We start from the raw sequence: 24,099 nt of genomic DNA on the forward strand, positions 1-24,099 counted from the left end.
CACCGTTCTTGTTAATTGTATTTTTCACGTGTGTGTGAATGCGCGTGGGAGAAAGTGGTTAAGTGAGTGTTAGATTTTCAGGACAAACGTGTGAATAAATAACCCTCTTTACTGAAACCAATGAAAATCTTTCTGCTTGTTATTCAAATTGAGCATACACTTAGGGATTCAGAAGCACATCTATCTTCCCATTGAAAAACATATTGATTACAGACAGTAAATGGAAGGAAACAGGAGTTTCAATTTTATCTCATCTCTGTCCTTTTACTGTGGTAGTGTTTTTAATAATTCACAGTGCCATGTACGCGTGAGTGTATGGGAGCTGGTTCAGCTCACTTGCCTAGACACCTGGGGCTGAATTCTCCGATCGTGCGCTGGGTCGGAGAATCGCCGGGGGGCGGCGTGAATCCCGCCCCCGCCGGCCGCCAAATCTTCCGGCACCGGATATTCGGCGGGGGTGGGAATCGCGCCGGGCCGGTCAGCGGCCCCCACCCCCCCCCCCCCCCCCCCAGCGATTCTCCGGCCCGCAATGGGCCGAAGTCACGCTGCTGTTATGCCGGTCCCACCAGCGTGAATCAAACCACCTCCCTTACCGGCGGGACAGGTGGCGCGGGCGGGCTCCGGGGTCCTGGGGGGGGGGGGGGGGGGGGAGGGGTGATCTGGCCCCGGGAGGTGCCCCCACGGTGGCCTGGCCCGCGATTGGGGCCCACTGACCCGCGGGCGGGCCTGTGCCGTGGGGGCACTCTTTTCCTTCCGCGTCGGGCATCAGCCTCCGCGATGGCCGACGCGGAGATGACCCCCCCCCCCCGCGCATGCGCAGGGATGCCGTCAGCAGTCGCTGATGCCGTCGCGCATGCGCGGACTTCCGCTGGCCGGCGGAGTCCTTTTGACCCCGGCTGGCGTGGTGCCGAAGGCCTTTCCCGCCAGCCGGCGGTGCGCCAACCACTCCGGCGCAGGCCTAGCCCCTCAAGGTGAGGGCTTGGCCCCTCCGCACCGTTGGGGCGGCCTGATGCCGGAGTGGTTCACGCTACTCTATCCCGCCAGGACCCCCCACCCCACCGGGTAGGGGAAAATCCAGCCCCTGGTTTGTGATGCAAAGTAAGACCAGCAGTGTGGGTTCAATTCCTATTCCGGCTGAGATTATTCAAGAAGGCCCCGCAATCTCAACCTTGCCCTTCACCTGAGGTGTGGTGATCCTCTGGTTAAATCACCACTAGCCAGTTCTCCCTCTCAAAGGGGGAAAGCAGACTCTGGTCATTTGGGACTATGGTGACTTTACCTTATATGAGAAGTAAGAAAGTGCAGTGGAGGGCATTGCTGGAGGAGTGATTCAGATTCCTGGGGCACAGGGATATATATTTTCTGGGTGGGAGGATTGTGCACAAATTGGATGAGTTATACCTGAACTGAAATGGAATCAAAGCCAGATAGCCATAGAATCCCGATACTGCAGAAGGAGGATTTTCCAGCCATTCCCGGTGGCGGGATCTTCTGGTTCCGCCGATGGCATCACCCCTCTTCGCCGGTTCCCCGGCGGTGGAGGGTGTGAATAACAGGAAACCCCGTAGACAGCAGTGGGATCGGAAAATCCCGCCGCCTGCTGCACCGCAAAACACATCGGGAAGAGGATGGAAAATCTCGCTCATTATCTTTTGGATGAGGCATTAAACCAAGACCCTGCCAGCTCTCTGAAAGTGGATGTTGAAGACCTCAGGACATTCAAATGAGGAAAATTCTACCTGGCGCCCTCACCAATATTGAAAGCTCAATCAACATCAATAAAAACAGATTATCTAGTCATGGCTGCATCTCTGTCTGCAGGATCTTGCTGTGCGCAAATTGGCTGCCATATTTCCTACAAGTGACCATACTTTAAAAATACTTCATAGACTGTCAAGGGCTTTCAGACATGCTGTGGTTGTGAAAGCTTCTATATGAATGTCTCTTATTTTTTTGAGCATTTATTTATTAAGGGGCAGCACGGTAGCATTGTGGATAGCACAATCGCTTCACAGCTCCAGGGTCCCAGGTTCGATTCTGGCTTGGGTCACTGTCTGTGCGGAGTCTGCACATCCTCCCCGTGTGTGCGTGGGTTTCCTCCGGGTGCTCCGGTTTCCTCCCACAGTCCAAAGATGTGCAGGTTAGGTGGATTGGCCATGATAAATTGCCCTTAGTGTCCAGAATTGCCCTTAGTGTTGGGTGGGGTTACTGGGTTATGGGGATAGGGTGGGGGTGTTAACCTTGGGTAGGGTTATCTTTCCAGGAGCCGGTGCAGACTCGATGGGCCGAATGGCCTCCTTCTGCACTGTAAATTCTATGTAAATTAACTAAAACTGGTTGAGCTGGGGAGAGGGGACTGTTTGACTGGCAGCGCCAGTTTGAGGAAATCTTCATGAATGCACCCAATCAAAATTGCCAGCCCTCAGATGGTGTTCTATTCCAATCCAGCTGTCTGGACTTTTACCGCAGCATATTGCTTTCACTCTCCTTACATCTGAGACAGAGGTTCAGGTGATTAATATTTCAGAGTCTGCTATTTTATTCTTTCCGATAGTGAATTCTCTTCATATCCTCATAGATGAATAATTTCACTGAGTTGTTTGTATTTTAGTTGAGGCAGTTAATTGAAATCAATTCAGCTATCATTCAGTCCGAATAAACAGTGGAGCCTAGAAATTCCACATCCTAAAGAAACCCTGGTGCCACATTGCAGAGATGCCTCCAACTCCAACCACCGTCGAGCAGGAATTCATCCCTCAGATATGTAGAAAATTGCTCCAAAACATTAATAACACTGTTTAGCAAACATTTATTGGGAGAAAAATGTTGCTAAAATTTCTTGGAGCGTTTGACTTTTTGCTGGCAGCTTACCAGATTGATTCAGAATGTAACATTAATATTTCAGCGTACCTTCAATTTATTTTTTCTCATGAAAGATGGAGCATGATGACTGGTGAAATGCAATTTGCTTTGAATTCTTTGACAGGCAATTTTGTTGCTATTGTGGACCTGTCACATATTACCCTGGTGTTTTGCACAGATTCCCTCGGGTTTCAGAGGTGCAGTCAGCAATTGATAATACAAATTTGCTAATAATTGTAATACACACCAACATTCAAAGCAATGTTTACATTCAGTTGTATTTATTCCGTGATTAGATACAAAATTTTTCAGCTCATTTATAATAGATCACAGTTTTCACAGGTGGGATTGCAAGACCTGGACACGTAATTATGATGAACACATTTGCAGGAATATTAGCAGCCTCTGTTCAATAATCGCTATGTATGCAGTCCTCCAATGTTTGCACATATTATGGGAGCCATTTTGTGAAGGCCTACTGATGACAGGGAACCTCTTTCACCTCTTCTTACTAATTAAATCAAATGTACATTGGGTTAAGATTTCTTTCAGAAATTCTGGGATACGGCACATGAGGATGTTTGAGACATGTCATCTGGTAAGGGATAAATGTCCGGGAGGGAAATTTTGAATCAATGGTTCCTCCTGTCAATTTTTAAAAACTTATTCCATGGCATGGCAGGTTTAGCTCACAAGGCTAAATCACTGGCTTTTAAAGCAGACCAAGCAGGCCAGCAGCACGGTTCAATTCCCGTACCAGCCTCCCTGGACAGGCGCCGGAATGTGGCGACTAGGGGCTTTTCACAGTAACTTCATTGAAGCCTACTCGTGACAATAAGCGATTTTCATTTCATTTCATTTCATGTGGTCAGCATTCGTTGCCCATCTCTAATTTCCCTTGAACGGAATGAGTTGCTCGACCATTTCAGAGGGTGGTTAAGAGTCAACCCTGTCCTCTGCGTCAGTTATGGATTGTTAATAGAGGTTACTTGCCAGGATTAGTCAACAACTCCATTACCATTGTAGCGTGACACTGCCAGGATGATGGAAGGGGAACTAAATGTTCTTTTTTTTTGTCTAACAATTCTTATATTGGGCAAGATTCCCTGGCCTCCCCGTGGCATGTTTTTCAGCAGCTGGAAGCAACCTGCCGTTGGCCAGTGACGGAATCCTCTGGTTCCGCCGCTGTCGAGGGATTTCCCATTGAATCTACCTCACGCCACCGGGAAACCCGTGGCGGGGATGCGCCATTGGCAGGACCGGAATGTCCCGCTGGCCTGAACAGCCAAAGGATACTGCCCGTTGTCCATTGCTATATTCCTCTGTTCTTGGGCACCACACTCACAGTAGATTTCAGAGGTTTGACTGCTCTCTCCATAATGTTCTGATCCAATACAGAGCAGTTTGTAAAGTAACCGTACAAAATGCCTCTTTCTTGTGTGGCAAGTGTTCTATGATTCTCTGCCATCTGTAGCAACACTACACAGAGCTTGCCCTGTCCAGAAAGGCAATGGGTTACCTTTCCAGGATCTTTGCAGAAAGCTTCAATGAATCATGGGTTAAATCTCCAGCTGGAATCACTAATTTTACCAAGATGGAGCATGGACGTGAACACCTGGTGAGATGGAGGCGATTGAGCCTTCAGGCCATTGATCTATACAGTGGAAAAATGGAGTTTGTTCTGTTCTAGACGCCCTTCAAAATGTTCCTCATTTTCCTCAGCTGATATTTTGAGATGACAATTTGACTTGGATAGTATCGCAAAATGGATGACTTAATGGGTCAGAAATTATTGGGAAAATATAGGCAATTTTGGACGTAAATGATCAAACATTTTGCAGACAACAAAAAACTGGCTGCATGGCTGATAGCGAGGAGAATAGCTGTGGGCAACAGGAAGATATTAATGGACTGCTTACATGGACAGAAAAGTAACCAATCAAATCAATCCAGAGAAGTGTGAGGTGATGCATTTTGGGAGGTCAAACAAGGAAAGGGATTACACAATAAATGGGAGAACACTGAACGGTGTAGAGGAAGTGAGAGACCTTGAAATGAATGCCCATTGACCTCTGAAGGTAGCAGGACAGGTCGATAATGTGGGTTATGAAGGCAGAGGGAATCCTTTCCTTTATCAACCAAAGTAGAAAATACAAGGCCAGGGAGATCATGCTTCAACCAGATAAAATATTAGTTAGGTTACAACTTGAGTACTGTGTGCAGTTCTGCTCAGCTCATTATGGAAAGGATTTTGAAAGATTTGAACAGATTGGTAGAAGGATTAGAGGGGTGATGACGAAATAACTTTGCACTAGAGGGTTGTTGGGATCTGGAACTCAGTGCCTGAAAGGGTAGTAGAGGCAAAGTTCTCAACTCACTTAAAAGGTGTCTGGATTTGTACCCGAAGTGCCGTAGCCTGACCAAAGTGCCGTAGCTACAGACTAAACACTGGAGTGGACTATGCTGGGTGGTCTGTTTTTCTGCCAGTGCAGACATGATGGACCAAATGCCTCTTTCTTGTGCGGCAAGTGTTCTATGATTCTCTGCCACCTCCTGCCATTAGAACCAATCTGAGCCACAGAAGTGATGATGTTCCATTTCACCACAAATTGCAGGGTGATTTGTGTCACACTCCTCTGCCAGATTTGCAAACCCAACCTGACTGGGAACCTGACTCTTTATCTCACCAAATTGCGGGGATTTACACTGTGAATGTGAATTAAACTTACTGCCGCCATTCTGGAGTATTCACTACGGAAGGGCTGTGTTAATTATGTGATTAATGTTCCTGACATGAACTCTCAATCTTCAGGATAGTATATCATTCCGAGTGCTTGTACAGTGCTAGTCGCTTTTTAAAATCTTAAACCTTACTTAACTGTCTCTTTTCTCTCTCTTCAAACTTCATTCCCCCTCTTTATTTCTTTCTCCTTAGCTAATTTGACTCTAACTCAGTCTATTCATTCTTTGTCATTTGTGCTGTTTCTTTCAAATGTAATTGGTTGTTTAAAAAGCATTACACCTGAGCACCAGAAGCTCTTCCTTCTCCTGTTACCCTCCCGTACCAGCCTCCCCGAACAGGCGCCGGAATGTGGCGACCAGGGGCTTTTCACAGTAACTTCATTGAAGCCTACTCGTGATAATAAGCGATTTTCATGTTTCATTTTTCAAGCTCCGCTACCAACTCACACTTCTGTAATCTGTGGCGCCAAAATAATAAGAAATGAAGTGCAAGGTAATAAAACTTGATTCATTCCTTGAGTGAATACATGCCATTGATATCAGTGTATCTGAATATCAGTGCCGTATTACGGACAGCTGAAGCGTTACGGCCTGTTCTGTGCTACTGTGCAAAACAACTTTCACTGCTGACAGGACAGTTAAACGTTAATCACTATTTTCATGCCAGATTTTAAACTATTTCTTTTCCCCTGTGAGGTAAGTCTCAGTGGCTGTACCCATGTTTGGCCTAACCCAGCTAATCCCCCCAATTGTGCTAGGATGCAGGAGCCCAATGTGGTCATAGAATCATAGAATCCTTACAGTGCAGAAGGAGGCCATTCTGCCCATTGGGTCTGCACCAACCCACTGAAAGAGTATTCCACCCAAGCTCACTTCCCTGCCCAAGAACCCCTTAACCTAAGCTACACATCTTTTTTGAACATTAAGAGGCAATTTATCATGGCCAATCACCCTAACTTGCACATCTTTGGACTGTGGGAGGAAACCCACGCAGACACGGGGAGAAAGTGCAAACTCCACACAGTCACCCGAGGTCGTAATTGAACTTGGGTCCCTGGCGCTGCGAGACAGCAGTGCTAACCACTGTGCTGCCCCAAGTAGGAGAGTAGGAGCATGGGGAGAGCAGGAGCATGGGGAGAGTAGGTGCATGAGGAGAGTAGGAGCATGGGGATAGTAGGAGCAAATAAAACTTTGTTCTTATTTTTACTGAGTTTGGATTCCCGCGCCCTTATTAAAGACACAGTCATCAATGAGCGGGGAAAAATGTTGGGGGAAGAGACTGAGGAGGATTGGAACAAGGAATGTTACACAAACCCCACAAAAAGACTAGGACAGATGAGGGTACCCACAGCAACCTTTTGTTCAGAGGAAGTGAGACAGATAAATAAACGGCAGCAGAGGAGGCTGATCTAATGCCTAATGCTCCCAAAACAATTAAAAGTGTCTTCAGCTCATTCCCAATTAAATTTTATATAAAAACATAACTGATGTTCAAATGCTGCTCCTGTGCAGTTATTGTTCAACTGTTCTCTTGGAGATTAATTATAAGACAGCACTAACATTTCATTAGGGCACAGCTTTATTGTATATGGTTTGATCGAGTCATGGGATGCTTGTTTCCAAAGACTGCTTTGAAACAGTGCACAGAGGAAGATTATGCAAATATTTAAACTCGCCGTGCATCAGTGAAGACGAGACAGCCTGGTGTCTGATCCTGTAAACCCACTTAAACAACACATATAAGGTTAAGACAGTGATAAATTTCAGCCCCAAATGCACATATTGATCTGAGACTTTGGATATTTATTCAGACTCTTTGATACAAGAATTATAAAAGGATTAAGATTTCATAGTGCAAATTGGGACGACAATAACCAAAACCACGGTGCAGACTGCTGCTACAATTAAGGCAGCCATCTTACAGATCTTTACCCTCCTGAATTCAGCCTCTTTTCGTTTCAGTAAGGAGTCATATCCCGGAGTGTAAATATCTTCCATCCAGTATTCTAAGTTATTTGGGTTTAACGATTCTTGGTTCTGGAATGAAACAGAAAATCATCTTCATATCAGCTGCACCAGAAGACACATAACAGGCAGTGCAGACCCTCAGGACTGCTACTCAGTCCCTTCTCGACAGCCTATTGTCAATTGTTTCATTTCCTTTTGCCATTATTTTTTTTAAATAATCTTTTTTAATAATCTTTATTGTCACAAGTAGGCTTACATTAACACTGCAATTAAGTTACTGTGAAAAGTCCCTAGTCGCCATATTCCGCCGCCTGTTCGGGTACACAGAGGGAGAATTCAGAATGTCCAATTCACCTAACAAGCACATCTTTCGGGACTTGTGGGAAGAAACCGGAGCACCACTCAGACACAGGGAGAACGTGCAGACTCCGCACAGTCAATGGTCCAAGCCGGGAATCGAACCTGGCACCCTGCCGCTGTGAAGCAACAGTGCTAACCACTGTGCTACGTGACCTTGATAAAGGAATTGGTTCCTGATGGGAAAGTGCTGCCGGTGCTTACGCAGAGGGTGGTGAATCTGTGGAATTCTTTATCGCAGAGGGCTGTCGAGGCTGGGTTGTTAAGTATGTTCAAGGCTGAGATAGACTGATTTTTAATCAGTAAGGGTATCAAGAGTTACGGGATAAGGCGGGAAAGGGGAGTTGAGGATTATCTCTTCAGTCACCATCTCATTGAATGGCAAAACAGACTCAATGGGCCGAATGGCCTACTTTTGATGCTGCATTTTATGGTCTAATGGTCATTCGTCACCTGCTTAACAAAAACAAATCCTTCTGGATCAATAGCAATTAAGTTCTTCCTCTGGAATGTGAGTCAGCAACCAGAGGTCAGAGATTAAAATTAAAGGCAAAGGAATATAAGGTGGGAACAAGGAGAGACGAGGGCCATTAGAATCCAGAATGCAATAGTTGAAAGGATAGAAGCAGATTCCAGAGAAACATTCAAAATCTGACACGTACACAAAGAGGGTTAATCTGCAGAGTTATGGTGGGATAGCTGGAAAGTGACACCAACAGTTCTTTCAAAGCAGAACAAATCCACCTTCCGCACTGCAAGATTCTTTGATTCTGACCTAAAAGTTTTGTCAAAGATTTGTATTTTGTTGTTCTTCAGAGAGATGTCAGTGTGGCAAATGGATGGCAGACGTTCTCAGTGGACTTGTCAAGGGGCTGATGTCAAGTTGTACATATTGAGTGGGGATGTACAAGATAGAGTGCTCACAATGAGGAAAACAGAGGGCCAAAAATGAGACTGAGTCTGACTGGGGTAGACACCACAAAATTTCCGAGCCCTTCTCTCTCTGGAGAAAATGAAATGGGAATGATTATAGTTGGATTTGAGGGTGTGCCAGGGGGCTGGTTATTTTATCAAATATTGCTTAAGATTTGGAAATGACTTTTTGAGTGCCTCTGGAGAATGGGTTAACCTTGACTGGAAAGTGGAGATCAGCATTGGGAGGTTAGAAACCACTCAGTGGTCAGGGCTGTGGGAGTAGAAGGGATTTGCCAACATTCCCTCTCAATGCTTACAGGTGAAGAATGGTTACTTGTGTAGCTCTGGCAACAATTCCCAATCAGGAACCAGCTCCATTGCCTGGTCAAGGGAAAAAAGAAGCAAAAGAAAACAATGACATCCAGAAAGGGGCTGCACTGTGGCACAATGATTAGCACTGCTGCCTCACGGCACCAGGGACCCGGGTTTGATTCTGGCCTTGGGTGACTGTGTGGAGCTTGCACATTCTCCCCATGTCTGCGTTGGTTTCCTCCGGGTGCTCTGATTTCCTCCCACAGTCCAAAGATGTGCGGGTTAGGTGGATTGGCCATGCCAAACTGCCCCTTATTTCTCAAAAATGTTAGGTTGGGTTATGGTTATGGGGATAGGCTGAGGGTAGTGTGCACCTTGGATGGGTTGGTGCAGACTCGATTGACTGAATGGCCTTCTTCTGCACTGCAGGGGTTCTATGGTAGCTGGCCAATCGCTGAGATAGGCTGTTTATAGTTAAATTATAGATGGATTCTGTCAATCACACGTGCTGTAAATTGTACTCAGAACCAGATTAAGAACTCTTGTGGCTCTGGGTGCTAAGAATCCTCCAAATCTGCAGCGCAATTCTTTCCCTGCCCCTCACCTGACCTCTCTATCCGTTCAATTACAAACATATAGCAAAAGTGAATGAATCGTGTTACAAAATACTGAACTTAAATCGACACTTGTATATTTTTGTGTTATGGTGAGTTTTACGAGGAAACATAGGAATCCAGATGGGCCATTCAACCCCTTGAGCCTATTCCATCATTCAGTTCGATCATAGATGATCTGTACCTCAACTTCATTGATCCACCTTGATTCCATATTCTTTAACGCTCTGAGACATTGAAATCAATCTCAGTCTTGAAAATGTAAATTGTTCCAACCCTTCAGACTTTTGTGACTTTGTACTGAGCTGGGCCCCTGAGCATGGGGGTCTGAGATCATTATTTTAATGTGCCCCTGATCTTACTCCTCTTTCACCAGCAATGGTCTGCGTCTTTATATTGGAATGTCCTCGATGAGAAAGAGGCGGAGAACTTGACATAATCCATCTCTCCCTGAGTGATTAACATAGCAGGGTAGCAATTTGTGTAAAAATAACCAGAATGTGGTAGGAAGGGATAAAGAGATAGAGAATACAAATTTAAGGGTGTGCCAGGAGATTTCTTTATTCAATCAAGCGATGTGGACGTCGCTGGCTAGGCCAGCATTTATTGCCCATCCCTAATAGCCTCTGAGAAGGTGATGGTGAGTCACTTCTTGAACCATTGCAGTCCATGTGGTGCAGGGACACCCACAGTGCTGTAAGGGAGACAGTTCCAGGATTTTGACCCAGCGACAGTGAAGGAACAGCGATATATTTCCAAGTCAGGATGGTGAGAGACTTGGAAGGAAACTTCCAGGTAGTGGTGTTCTTATGTGTCTGCTGCCCTTGTCCTTCTAGATGATAGTGGTCGTGGGTTTTTAAAGTGTGCCTAAAGAGCATTGGTGAGTTGCTCCAGTGCATCTTGTAGATGGCACACAGGGTGGAGGCAGTGAATGTTTATTGGATGCCAATCAGGTGGGCTGCTTTATCCCAGATGGTGTCTGGCTCCTTGAGTGTTGTTGGAGCTGTACTCATCCAGGCAAATGGAGAGTATTCCATCACCCTCCTGACCTGTGCCTTGTAGAAGCTGGACAGGCTTGTGGAGTTTGGAGATGTGTTATCACTGCAGGATTCCCAGCCTCTGACCTGCTCTTGTAGCCACAGCATGTTGCCTCATTCAACTGAGTTTCTGTTCAATGGTAACCCCTAGATTGTTGATAGTGGTGGCACTGCCAGGGTGCCTTGGTGGCAATGCCAAGGTGCAAGGCTGGCAGTGCCAAGATACCACAGATTCACAACCCGTTGGGTGAAGAAGTTCCTCCTCAACTCAGTCCTAAATCTGCTCTTCCTTATTTTGAGGCTATGCCCCCTAGTTCTAGTTTAATCCACCACCTTCCCTGCTTCGATCTCCTCTATTCCCTTCAGAATACAAGATTCTCCCCTCATTCTTCTAAATCCCAATGAGTATAGTCCCAGTCTACTCAGTCTCTCCTCATAAGCCAATCCTCTCAATTCCGGAATCAACCTAGTGAATCTCCTCTGCACCCCTTCAATGCCAGTACATCCTTTCTCAAGTAAGGAGACCAAAACTGTGCACAGTACTCTAGGCGTGGCCTCACCATCACCCTAGCCAGTTGCAATGTAACCTCCCTGTTATTAAACTCCATCCCTCCAGCAATGAAGGACAAAATTCCATCTGCCCTCTTAATTACCTGCTGCACCTGCAAACCAACGATTCATGCACAAGGACACCCGGTCCCAATGCACCATTTTTACCATTTAAATAATAGTCCATTTTGCTGTTATTCCTACCAAAATGGATAACCTCACCTTTACCAATATTGTACTTCTTCTGCCAGACCCTCGTCCACTCACTTAAATTAGTTATATCCCTCTGCAGACTTTCAATGTCCTCTGCCCACTTTGCTCTACCACTCATCTTAGTGTCATCAGCAAACTTTGACACATTACACTTGGTCCCCAACTCCAAATTATCTATATAAATTGTGAAAAATTGTGGCCCCAACAATTCAATTGACTGATCCCTGAGGCACACCACTAGCCACTGATCACCAACCAGAAAATTACCCATTTATCCCCAATCTATGCTTTATGACAGTTAACCAATACTCTATCCATGCTAATACATTATCCATAACATCGTGTACCCTTATCAAGCAACAGCCTTTTGTGTAGCACCTTTCCAAATGCCTTCTGGGTCTCTCGATACACCACATCCACAGTTTGCCCACTTCACTCATAATGTCCTCAAAGAATTGCAATAAATCAGTTAAACATGACCTGCCTTTTATGAACCCATGCCCCATGCTCCATCTCCACAATGGGACAATTTCTATCCAGATGTCTCGCTATTTCTTCCTTGGTGATAGATTCAAGCAATTTCCCCACTAGAGAAGTTAAGCTAACCAGCCTATAGTTACCCACCTTTTGTCTACCTCCTTTTTTTAAACAGTGGTGTCACATTTGCTATTTTCCAATCTTCTGGAACTGCCCCAGAGTCCAGCGAATTTTGGGAAATTACCAAGAGCGCATTTGCTATTTCCACTGCCATCTCTTTTAGTACCCTGGGATGCATTCCATCAGGCCAGGAGACTTATCTACCTTTAGCCCCATTAGCTTGCCCAACACTACTTCCTTAGTGTTAATGATCGTTTCTAGGTGCTCACTTGCCTTAGCCTCCTTGCCATCAATTATTGGCATGTTATTTGTGTCTTCCACTGTGCCGAGCGACACAAAATACCTGTTCAATGCCTCAGCCTTTTCTTCAGTTCCCAATATCAAAACCCGTCTCACCCTCTAAAGGACTAATGTTTACCTGAGCCACTGTTTTTCTTTTTATATATTTGTAGAAACTTTTGCTATTTATTTTTATATTCTGAGCTAGTTTACTCTCATAATCTATATTAATTTTCCTTATAACTTTTTTCATGGCCTTCTGTTGAGATCTAAAGATTTCCTAATCCTCTAGTTTCCCACTAATCTTTGCCACTTTGTATGCATTTTCTTCAATTTAATACCCTTCTTTATTTCCTTAGAATAGCTGATTATCCCTTTTCTTACAGTCCTTCCTTTTCACTGGTATATACTTTTGCGGAGCACTGTAAAAAATCGCTTTGAAAGTCCTCCACTGTTCCTCAATTGTCCCACCATAAAGTCTTTGCTCCCAGTCTACCTTAGCCAACTCCTCCCTCATCCCATTATAGTCTCCTTTGTTTAAGCTAAAGTCACTGGTATTGGATTTCACATTCTCACCCTCCATCTGTATTTTAAATTCAACCAGACTGTGATTGCTCCCTCCGAGAGGATCCCTAAATACGAGATCATTAATTATTCCTTTCTCATTATACAGGACCAGATCTAGAATAACTTGCTCTCTCATAGGTTCCACTACATACTGTTCGAGGAAACTATCGCAGATACATTCTATGAACTCCTCCTCAAGGTTGCCTTGATCGATCTGGTTTGACCTATGGACATGTAAATTAAAATCCCTCATGATAATTGCCGTACCATTTATCCATGCATCAGTTATTTCATTGTTATTGCCCGCCCGGCCGTGATGTTATTATTTGGTGGCCTATCGGCCTATCAGTGACCTTTTCTCCTTACTTTTTCTCATTTCCACCCAAATGGATTCAACCTTTTTCCCCATAGAACCTATATCATCTCTCATTGCTGTCCTGATGTCATCCTTAAATATCAGAGCTACACCACCTCCCTTACCTTCCTATCTGTCCTTTGAACAGTTTGATACCCCTGTATCTTTAACTCCTAGTCGTGGCCATCCTGCAATCTCTGCAATGGCCACTAAATCATATTCATTCGCGATGCTTTGTGCCGTCAACTCATTCACCTTGTTTCGAATGCTAGAGGCATTCAGGTAAAGTGCCCTTATGCTAGTTTTTATACCTTATTTTTGAATCCTAACACCTCCATTAATAACATCTCCTGAGTTCTTCTTCCTCTAACTTTTTTTTATAATTCTCCATGTAATGGAACCCATCTCCCCACCTGCCAACCTGCTCTTAGCTTCTCATTAACCATTAAACTTCCCATAGTTTTACCCTTCCCACAGTCCAAAGATGTGTAGGTTAGGTGGATTGGCCATGCTAAATTGCCCCTTAGTTGCGAGGATTGGGCGGGGTTAATGGAAAGGGTGGGGGAGTGGGCCTATCACAGAATCACAGAAAAATACACTGCAGAAAAGGCCCTTTGGCCCATCGAGTCTGCACTGTCGTATGAAAGGCACCTGATGTGCGAATCCTAATACCATTTGCCAGCCCTTGGCCCATAGCCTCGAATGCAGGGTATTCTTTTGGAGGGTCGGTACAGACGTGATAGGTTGAATAGCCTCCTTCTGCACTGTAGGGATTCTCTGAATATAAAAGGTTAAACAACAGCAACATGTGCTGCAGAAGAGTTGAAGATACTGAAACCAGGCCTCACCTGAATATCCAAAGCTGCTAACTTTACCTTCTCATTTGTATTCCTATTGTATTCCTCTATGGTCCATGATGGCTGGGGTCTCTTTTGCTCCAAAACGTCAGTCAGTCGGAGGTCGGTGTACAGTGGATTGCTCTTCATGTGGGATTTCATGGAATTGGGGTAGAGATGAGGGCTGAAGACTTGTTCAATGAGTAGAGAATCTTTCCCTGGCTTTGATGACCCATGTGATTGTGAAATGATGTATCGTCGATCTGCCTGGAAAGGAAGTAAAAGGGTTAAAGCCCGATGAGCAGAAAATGAAATGGGCATCTCACTGAAAGCCTAATTGGCCATTCAGTAGGATCATTTAATCAATACAGTGATCCAAATAAAATCAACACAGTGCTTTGAGCAACATGGCTATTATCCCAATAAGCAAAACAGATTTCACTGGAGAAAAAAATCAAACTGCTGCGGATGCTGGAATCTGAAACCAAAGAGAAAATGCTGGAAAATCTCAGCAGGTGTGGCAGCATCTGTAGGGAGAGAAAAGAGCGAACATTTCGAGTCCCGATGACCCTGTGTCAAAGCTAAAAGACAGAGAAAGTAGAAAATATTTATACTGTGGAGTGAGAGAATGAAAGATGCGTCATAACCACAGAAACAAAGGGAACAGGGTCCTAATAGCCACAGAAACCAAGGGAAAGAGTGCTATTTTAACTGTCTTTTACCATTTCTTTCTTTCTTGTCTTTCTTTCTATATATTTAACCCCCCTACCTTATCCCCCTTTCCTGAACTTTTCTCCCCTTTGCTTCCCCCTTCCCCTCCCCCTACATCTGCATCTGTCAGTTTACCCTCTGATGTTAGCTACTCTGCTGTTTGGCCTTTCACACCTTTTGTTCTCTCCGTGGACTCTTGTGGTGTCATCGTCAAATTCCAGGCTGCCAGTGAGTGATAGAGTGAGGGGGTGTTGTGGAATTGGATTGGATTGGATTTGTTTACTGTCACGTGTACAGAGGTACAGTGAAAAGTATTTTTCTGCGAGCAGCTCAAACAGATCATTTAGCACATGAAAAGAAGAGAAAATAAAAGAAAATACATAAAAGGGCAACGCAAGGTCCACAATGTAAATACATAGCTACCGGCATCGGGTGAAGCATACAAGAGTGTAGTATTAATCAGATTAGCCCATAGGTGGGTCATTTGGGAGTCTGGTAACAGTGGGGAAGAAACTGTTTTTTAATCTGTTTGTGCATGTTCTCAGACTTCTGTATCTCCTGCCTGATATAAGAAGTTGGAAGAGTGAGTACGCCGGGTGGAAGGGGTTGTTGGTTATTCTGGCCGCTTTCCCCAGGCAGCAGGAGGTGTAGATAGACTCAATGGATGGGAGGCAGGTTCATGTGATGGGCTGGGCTGTGCTCACGACTCTCTCAAGTTTCTTGCGGTCTTGGGCCGAGCAGTTGCCATACCAGGTTGTGATGCATGCCTAATTTCCTTAGTTTCCTGAGGAAGTATTGGTGCTGTTATGCATTCTTGGTGGTAGCGTCGATGTGGGTGGACCAGGATAGATTTTTGGTGATGTGAACTCCTAGGAATTTGAAGCTCTTAACCATCTCCACCTCAACTCCATTGATACAGACAGGGGTGTTTATAGTACTTTGCTTCCTGAAGTCAATGACCAGCTCTTCAGTTTTGCTGGCATTGAGGGAGAGATTGTTGCCGTTGCACTACTCCACTAGGTTCTCTACCTCCCGCCTGTATTCTGACGCGTCGTTATTCGTGATCCGACCCACTATGGTCATGTTGTCAGCAAACGTGTAGATGGAGTTGGAACCAAATTTTGCCACACAGTCGTGTGTTTACAAGGAGTCTAGTAGGGGGCTAAGTACGCAGCCTTGTGGGTCCCCGGTATTGAGGACTATCGTACATGGTACACACGGTGGAGGGAGTGAATGTTTGTGGATGGGGTGCCTGTCACGTGAGCTGCTTTTTCCTGGATGGTGTGATGCTTCTGAATGTTGCTAGAGCTGCACTCATCCAGGCAAGTGGAGAGTATTCCATCATACTCCTGACTTGTGCCTTGTAGATGATGGATAGGCTTTGGGAAGTCAGCGAGGTGAGTTACTCACTCTCACCCGGCCGCGTCAGACCGGCAACCAGAGAATTCCGCACGAGGTCAGTGGAGTTCTCCATTGTACGCGGCTCGCCTGTGGCGTTCTTGCGGCGGACATTGCGGAGAAATCCAGCCCAAGGTCTTACACTCACTCACATGCAGACTTTCACACTCTCTCACACTCCCACTCTCACTGACACGCACACACTTACACGCACTCACACCCACACAAACACATAAAGCACACTCATTGGGCAGCATTTTACAATCCCCACTGGCGAGTTTGACAGTTGCTGGGGGCGATTTCTGGGAAATGCAGTGTGTGGCCTTGCCCCACCTTGACACCATTTTTACAGGGGGCAAGTCAGGTGTAGGTGTCAGGTGGCCCACCTGCCAATTAGCGACTACTTAAGTGCCTTATCCTGCTACCCTCATTATATTACCCACCACAACCCAATCTAGGTGGATAGCCCGGCAACTTTTGCAGCATGGCTGGTGTCAGGCATGAAGAGGGGTTCCAACTTTGGAGTTCCCCTGTATCCTTTGAAGGTACCTGTCCCCCACCCATAGGGTTCATATTCCCTCTTTAAGCTTCCCGCCTGGTCTCTCAAAACCCGTTCCCCATCCCCTTCCCCCCTTAACCCACTCGCTCGATCCTGCCAGCTCGAAAATCATTTCTGCGGGGCTGGGAAGATTCCAATTATGAGTTGGAAACCCAGTGGTTTAAATGCCAGCTCATAATAATCCTGAACTGCTGAACACAGTGCCTGCAATTAAAGGATGGATGTTATCTGAATGCCAATGCTTTATCGTGTCATTAAACGACCTTACAAACATTCTGCAGATCTGTGGCTGGGTGTAGAGGAGCCTTGCACCATATCTGTGCCATTGTGAATCAGTGCTTACCCCAATGCTTGGCGCACACAGGCACACAAAATTGTCGGTACCCTCAGGATCCTGCCCTGCTGTGGATTATTTGACAATGATTCCGGGAAGGACTTCTTCACACAAAGGGCAAAAGAAACCCGGAACTCTTCTCCCTAATATCTGTTGAGCTGCAGATTAATTGAAAACTTCAGAATGGAAATTGATAGATTTCTATTAGGTACGAGCATTAAGGGCTATGGAACCAAGGCAGGTTTTGCAGAGTTAAGATACGAATCAGACATAATTTAACTGAATGTCAGAACAGTGCCAAGGGGCTGAATGGTCACCGCTGCTTCTTAATGGTCACAGCAGGATCTGTCAGCTGATCTATTCAGGTATCTAATGCAAGCGTTTGAAATGCTTGTCATCTGCACAGTAAGATCCAGTGCTGAATGGGATGATGTATTCATCTTTTCCAAGGGTGACAATAGTCAGGGTCGAAGGAGCTAGCCTTGGTCTTTTAATAGCCACCCCTCCACTTTACTTTTTCTCCAAGTATTCAATGACTGTAAGAATCATGGAAAGTTTATGGCACAGAAAGAGGCCACTCGGCCCATCATGTCTGTGCTGAAGAGCCCCCTGCCTAATCCCATTTTCTAGTATTTGGTCTGCAGGGTTTGGTACTTGAGGTGCAAATCCAGACAGCTTTTAAATGAGTTCAGGATTTCTGCTTCCACTGTCCATTCAGACAGCGGGTTCCAGACCCCTACAACCCTCCGGGTAAAAAATGTTTTTCTTATTTCCTCTCCTCTCCCCCTCACCTCTCTTCTAATCTACCAATCATTTTAAATCCACGCTCCCTAGTCACTGACCTCTCTGCTAAAGTAAACATGCTCTTCCCATCCACCCTATCCGGACCCCTCACAGTTCTGTACGCCTCAATCAATTCTCCCCTCAGCCCCCTCTGTTTCGAGGAGAACTTCCCCAGCCCATCTAATCTTTCCTCAGAGCTGGAATGTTCCAGTCCTGGCAACATTCTCCTCTATGGTTTCTCTAATGCAATTATATTCTTTCTGTAATGAGGTGAGCAGAACTGTACACAGTACAAGCTTGATGAATGTTTTATACAGTTCCAGCACAACATCCCTACTAGTATTTTCTTTGCCTCGGCTAATAAATGAAAAGGCACCATTTGCCTTGTTTAACACCTTATCACCCGTTCCTGCTACCTACAGGGATCCATGGACATTTACTCCGCTGTCCCTCACTTCCTCTACACCTCGCAGTATTCTCCCATGCCTTGTTTAACCTCCCCAAATGCATCACTTCTCTAGGTTGAATTCCATTCTGCCCACCTGACTAGTCCAGTGAAATCATTCTGCAGTCTACAGCAATTATTCTTGCTATCAATCGGTGAGCGATGGTGGTTATAATGGTGAGCACAGCTGCCTTCCAAGCAGTTGACCCAGGTACGATTCCCGGCCATCACAATAGTAATCCTTGCTATCAATCACATGGCCATTTTTTGTGGTGCCTGCAAATTTCTTGATGATTCCCCTGACATTTCTGTCCAAATCGTTAACATAGATTCAAAAATCAGGGGATCTAGGACTGAGCCCCGTGGGACTTGGGTGTGAGAATCAGGGATTACACATGCATGGTCTTCCATAGAAGCTGAACTTTGATGGAAAAGTAGGTGTTTCATGTTGGGTTCTACTGCTGTGCCTGATGCTATGGCAGCCACTCCCATCCAACTGAAGACATCTCCTTTGGAGCTGCTTCCACTCCCACACTGAGGTGGCCCCCGCCACATCCCGTCCCCCACCCCCATCCCACCCCCAAGCTCACTGTCTCGCTCTTACCGACTCTCCCTCACCTGCTGGGGCCTGCTGCCTTGCCCACGCCTGGGTCTCGCTTATCCCGGCCACTTGAATTTTTCTTCTTGTAAATCGACCTTTCATCACACTCTTTGCTGCTCATCCAATCACAATCTAGTTTCTCTCTGCAGCAGCAAATGCAGGGAGGACTCATCCCTGTGATTGGATGAGCAGCTTTACCGCATTTATCAAAGATCAGTCAGTTGGGTGGCATTCTGGGATTGTCCTGCAGTTTGGGGGCCCCAATTGATTGGGTGCCCTGTGCCAGGGCATGGTGTGTTTGATTGTAAATCTGTCCCTGTTGCTGTCCCAAGTTAGATGGGGCTCCTCGGAGTGATGTGTGAATTGACCACATACAATAAGATTGCCTGGGGGAGGACCTGTGACACTAGTGGGGTCAGTAACTGAAATGATCCTGAAATGTTTGAGATCATTTCCATCAAAGCTTCAGTTGGTGTCAATTCTTTGTAGTTAATAAAATGGTTTTGTTCCATCGACCTTCCTGCATTGCAACAATGGCTACACTTTCAACAAGTAATTCATTGGCTATAAAACCCTGAGATGTTTGATGGTCATGAAAAGCATTATAATGTGGTGATTGTAGATCTAAGTAGATGCAATACAACTGAGCAAGCACTAGAGGGAGCACGGGAGAGCTATATAGACACAGGGACAGGAAGTGACGACACACTTCACGGAAGGCAGAACTGAAAGCAGGACACAGACACAAGCAGGCAGCATTTGAGGTAGCCGTAAGTTAAGCTCTGAAGAGAGAACAAATTCACAATAAAGCATCTTCTCCAACTTTGAGACTACGAGCTTTATTAAGACACGAGGAACAACACATGGTACCAGGATTGGCTTCAGACGCTTATTACAGGACAACTCAGCTGCAGATACAGAAAGAACAAAATGGCATGGAAATCTCCTTCTGGACATTGGACTTGGGAAGACATCGCTTATTCGAGGATGTGGCATGGAACCCCACCTCAGCTGGACACGACCGGCAATGTAAGAAATGGCTGGAAAATGTTTAAACAAATGTTCGATTTATATATCATAGCTAATGATGTAGCAGCAGCCTCAGACGAAATTAAAATAGCAATGCTCATCACAGGACATGAAGCTAGGAAAGTATATAATGGATTTAAATACTCAAAAGATGAAGACAGCAACAACTTACAAACAATACTAAACAAATTTGAAGAGCACTGTAAGGAATCTGAACAGCACGGTATGCTCAGAGGCCAAACTGCACAGAGACTGAGTGATGCAAAACTCTACAAAAAGAAAGGGTTCAGTCAAGAAATCGCGAGTGAAACGTACAGATCAAAAAGAAATAACTTGAATTTTTCACAAATTATCGCTGAAATCCGCGATAAAATGGCGTTGGAGCACATTTTACAGTCTCTGGGGCACAAAGAACTACAAACTGCGTCTGCGCATGCGCAGGAAATGGAAGCCGCGCATGCGCAGTTACAATCACCCATTTTACGTTCTGCGCATGCGCCAGCTGCGCATGCACAGTTTAAAAAAGTTTGCGTTGCTGATCATTATGCGCATGCGCAAGCCGCGCAGTCTCAAAACGTTTTGGTCGCGGATCGTTATGCGCATGCGCAAGCCGCGCATGCGCATTGGACACAAAACCGCACAGTAAAGGAAGGCCGATTTGCGCATGCGCAATTGATTCCTACGCATGACATCACGAGCGTCATGACGTCTGAGCATCCGGACCACGCCTACTTAAAAGGGAAATACCCGAAAAATTTAAAAAAAATACTTAAAGCGGTAAAAACAAATTTTCTTGCCTCAGAACACAGAAAAACGCCTGAACTTAAACCAGCAGTTGAAAACAACTCGCACAACACCCTCGAAAAAGCTGTCTGCACCACCCAAAGTGAAGAGAACAAAAAGAAATCAAAAAGAAAAAAAAGATGATTTGTTTTTCGAAGATTACTACTCAGACATGGCTGAGGTATTCGGATATGCTGATCACAGCATCAGCGACACGGTCGCAAAGCTCAACACGAATCTACTCATGGTAGATGAATCCAACCAAGATGATTTGGTTTTCGAAGAATATTACTCAGACATGGCTGAGTTATTCGGAAATGCTGATCACAGCATCAGCGACACGGTCGCAAAGCTCAACACAAATCTACTCGTGGTAGATGAATCCAACACCATGGTGCCATGGCAGATCGTCGATACATTGGATGACAGCAATACCCAAGACGAAGATGGGCACAGAGAGCACAGAAAGACTCCACAGAGAGAGCGATGACAGGCTCCACAGTGAGAGTGATGAAAGACTCCAAAAGGGAAGCCAGCAAACACTCCCTGGCGAACACCATGCATGAACAAGACCATGACGGTCAATCCACCGTATTTAAGCAACCGCAAGCAGACTATGAAAGTCTACCAAGCTCACATAATCAAGAAAAAGACAATGTACATCTACCCACTGCATCCGAAAACAGTGACAAGGTGATCACACTCGACATACAGGAGGTACAGGATCACAGCGAGACTGACAGTTCTCAGCTTGTCTGTACAGAAGCACAGAGTAGGGCCACCCAAGAGTCCAGAGGGACCACGCCAACAGAAACCATGCAGATTTTGACTCCAGAAGAGGAGCACCAGGAGTCCAGTGGGACCACATCAACAGAAACCATGAAGATTTTGACTCCAGAAGAGGAGTGCCAAGAGTCCAGAGAGACCACGTCAATTGTAATCATGAAGATTTTGACTCCGGGAGAGGAGCGCCAAGAGTCCAGAGAGACCGCGTCAAATGAAATCGTGACAAATTTGACTCCAGAAGAGGAGCACAAAGGAAGCAAAGACGAGGAATCAAATCCACAACAAATGACTGATGTCACCAGCATCAATGCAACATCAGATCAGTCTCACCATTCTCGAGATGAAACGTTCAATGCAACAGATTCCACAAAGGACACTCGCACCAATCACTGTGACAATGACTCAAATTATCCACACGGGACACTCATTGAGCATAACAAGAAAAACAAAAGCCAAAAGAAGCACAGCAGAAACGAGAACAACAACAGCAAGAACAAAAGCACCATGAAGCGCGACAAGAACAAAAATCGCAAGAAGCACGGCAGAAACAAGAACAACAACAGCACCAACAAAAACTACAAGCACAATGACAAAAACTACAAGAAGAACAACAAAACCAACAAGAAGCATAACAAAGAAAGCGACAACAACAAAGACATAAACGACAAAAACAGCAACACGAACGGCAACGAAAACAACAAAGACAGGAACGACAGAAACAACAGCAATGAAACAACGACTTGTACAAAATGGTACAACTTTGCACATGAAGGACAATGCCACAGCACACTGCAAAACAATGACAAGACTACAAACATGCCATGGGATGACAACGAATCGCACAAACTCACATCTGCTCCAGAACAAGCAAGCACACCAGCTTTCAAGGCAGATGACATAATAAATCGATACCACAAGCACAGAAAAAAGTCCATGTCAGTCAACATCAGTGGTTCGACCATGTAAACACCTTGGGATGACGCATTGGTTACTTAAAATAACAAGCACAATGACAACATTCACCACGTCAACAACAACAAAAGAAAAAACTCAGTGAACAAATTCATCAAGTTTGGACTCATAAATGTTTTTATTAAGAGTGGACTCATAAATATAAATTGGCTTTGTAAAATATGCAATAGCATCATCACTTGTATAGATACACATATCATAAGTAACTGTTTTGTACAATTTTCTTTAACGATGCACAGAAAATATGTAAAGAAAAAAGGGGGATGTGGTGATTGTAGATCTGAGTAGATACAATACAACTGAGCAAGCACTAGAGGGAGCATGGGAGAGCTATATATACACAGGGACAGGAAGTGACGACACACTTCACGGAAGGCAGAACTGAAAGCAGGACACAGACACAGGCAGGCAGCATTTAAGGTAGCCGTAAGTTAAGCTCTGAAGAGAGAACAAATTCACAATAAAGCATCTTCTCCAACTTTGAGACTACGAGCTTTATTAAGACACGAGGAACAACACAATTCCATCAACCTTCCTGCATTGCAACAATGGCTACACTTTCAACAAGTACTTCATTGGCTATAAAACACTGAGTTGTTTGATTGGCATGAAAAGCATTATATAAACGTGAGTCTTTCTTACTTGCGTTCAGAAAATTGAGAAGTGATTTGATTGGGGTGTTTAATGTGTTCAAAGGATTTGATGGAATAGGTGCAGAAAGCATCATTTCCACTGGGTGCAGGGAATCTAGAACAAGGGGAATCTAGAATCTAGCACTAGAATCCTCCGATTCCCATGTTTCTATTTTATGTTTAATATTTGTAATTGAGTCCAGTATTAGATCTTGAGGAATAATTCAGAAAACAACCTTTGTGAACTCCAGATTCACAATATTTTAAAAAATCTGATCTATTGCACTGTTGGCCTGATTGTGAGGCTTTATGCTCATTGCACATTCATGTACAGCCGCTACTGAGCCTCAAATCATGCAGGAGGACAGAAAAAAGATTTTAGCGCATGCCAGATTTCAGTATTCAGTGGAATGCTCACCTGAAATCAGATTTTATGATAATAGCCTGTGTTCCTAGCAGGCAGCTCTCTTTTACTTTCATAGAATCGTTCTAGCACAGGTGTCCATTCGACCCATCGTGTCCGTACTGGCTCTCCGAACACACAATTCACGCACTGACACACTTCTGCCCCCTCCCCACAATTTTGTACACTCCTCCCATTCGGAAAATTCAGGAAATGGCAGAAAAATAGCAAACAACAAGCCACCCAGTCCAAAGATGTGCAGTTAGGTGGATTGGCAATGCTAAATTGTCCCTTCGTGTCCAAAGGTGTGTAGGATAGGTGGGGTTATTGGATTGAAATGAAATGAAATGAAATGAAAATGAAATGAAATCGCTGATTGTCACAAGTAGACTTCAAATGAAGTTACTGTGAAAAGCCCCTAGTCGCCACATTCCGCCGCCTGTTCGGGGAGGCTGGTACG

General features: G+C 45.1%; 1 protein-coding gene across 2 annotated transcripts in view; it reads right to left on the minus strand.

Annotated features, from left to right (window-relative positions):
• Nucleotides 1-6,700: 6,700 nt before the first annotated feature.
• Nucleotides 6,701-24,099, minus strand: part of minar1 (membrane integral NOTCH2 associated receptor 1) — a 50,549-nt gene continuing 33,150 nt past the window's right edge. The window contains exons 2-3 of one of the 2 annotated variants that reach the window (XM_038813837.1): nt 14,243-14,470; nt 6,701-7,641 (exon numbers count right to left, since the gene is read on the minus strand). In XM_038813837.1, coding sequence (XP_038669765.1) covers nt 7,444-7,641; nt 14,243-14,470 — 426 coding nt within the window. In that variant the 3' untranslated portion in view covers nt 6,701-7,443. Of the gene's footprint in view, nt 7,642-14,215; nt 14,471-24,099 lie in introns of both variants that reach the window. The other variant, XM_038813836.1, reaches the window with a different exon arrangement.

This window comes from Scyliorhinus canicula, chromosome 12 (assembly GCF_902713615.1).
Source record: "Scyliorhinus canicula chromosome 12, sScyCan1.1, whole genome shotgun sequence".
Taxonomy (NCBI): domain Eukaryota; kingdom Metazoa; phylum Chordata; class Chondrichthyes; order Carcharhiniformes; family Scyliorhinidae; genus Scyliorhinus; species Scyliorhinus canicula.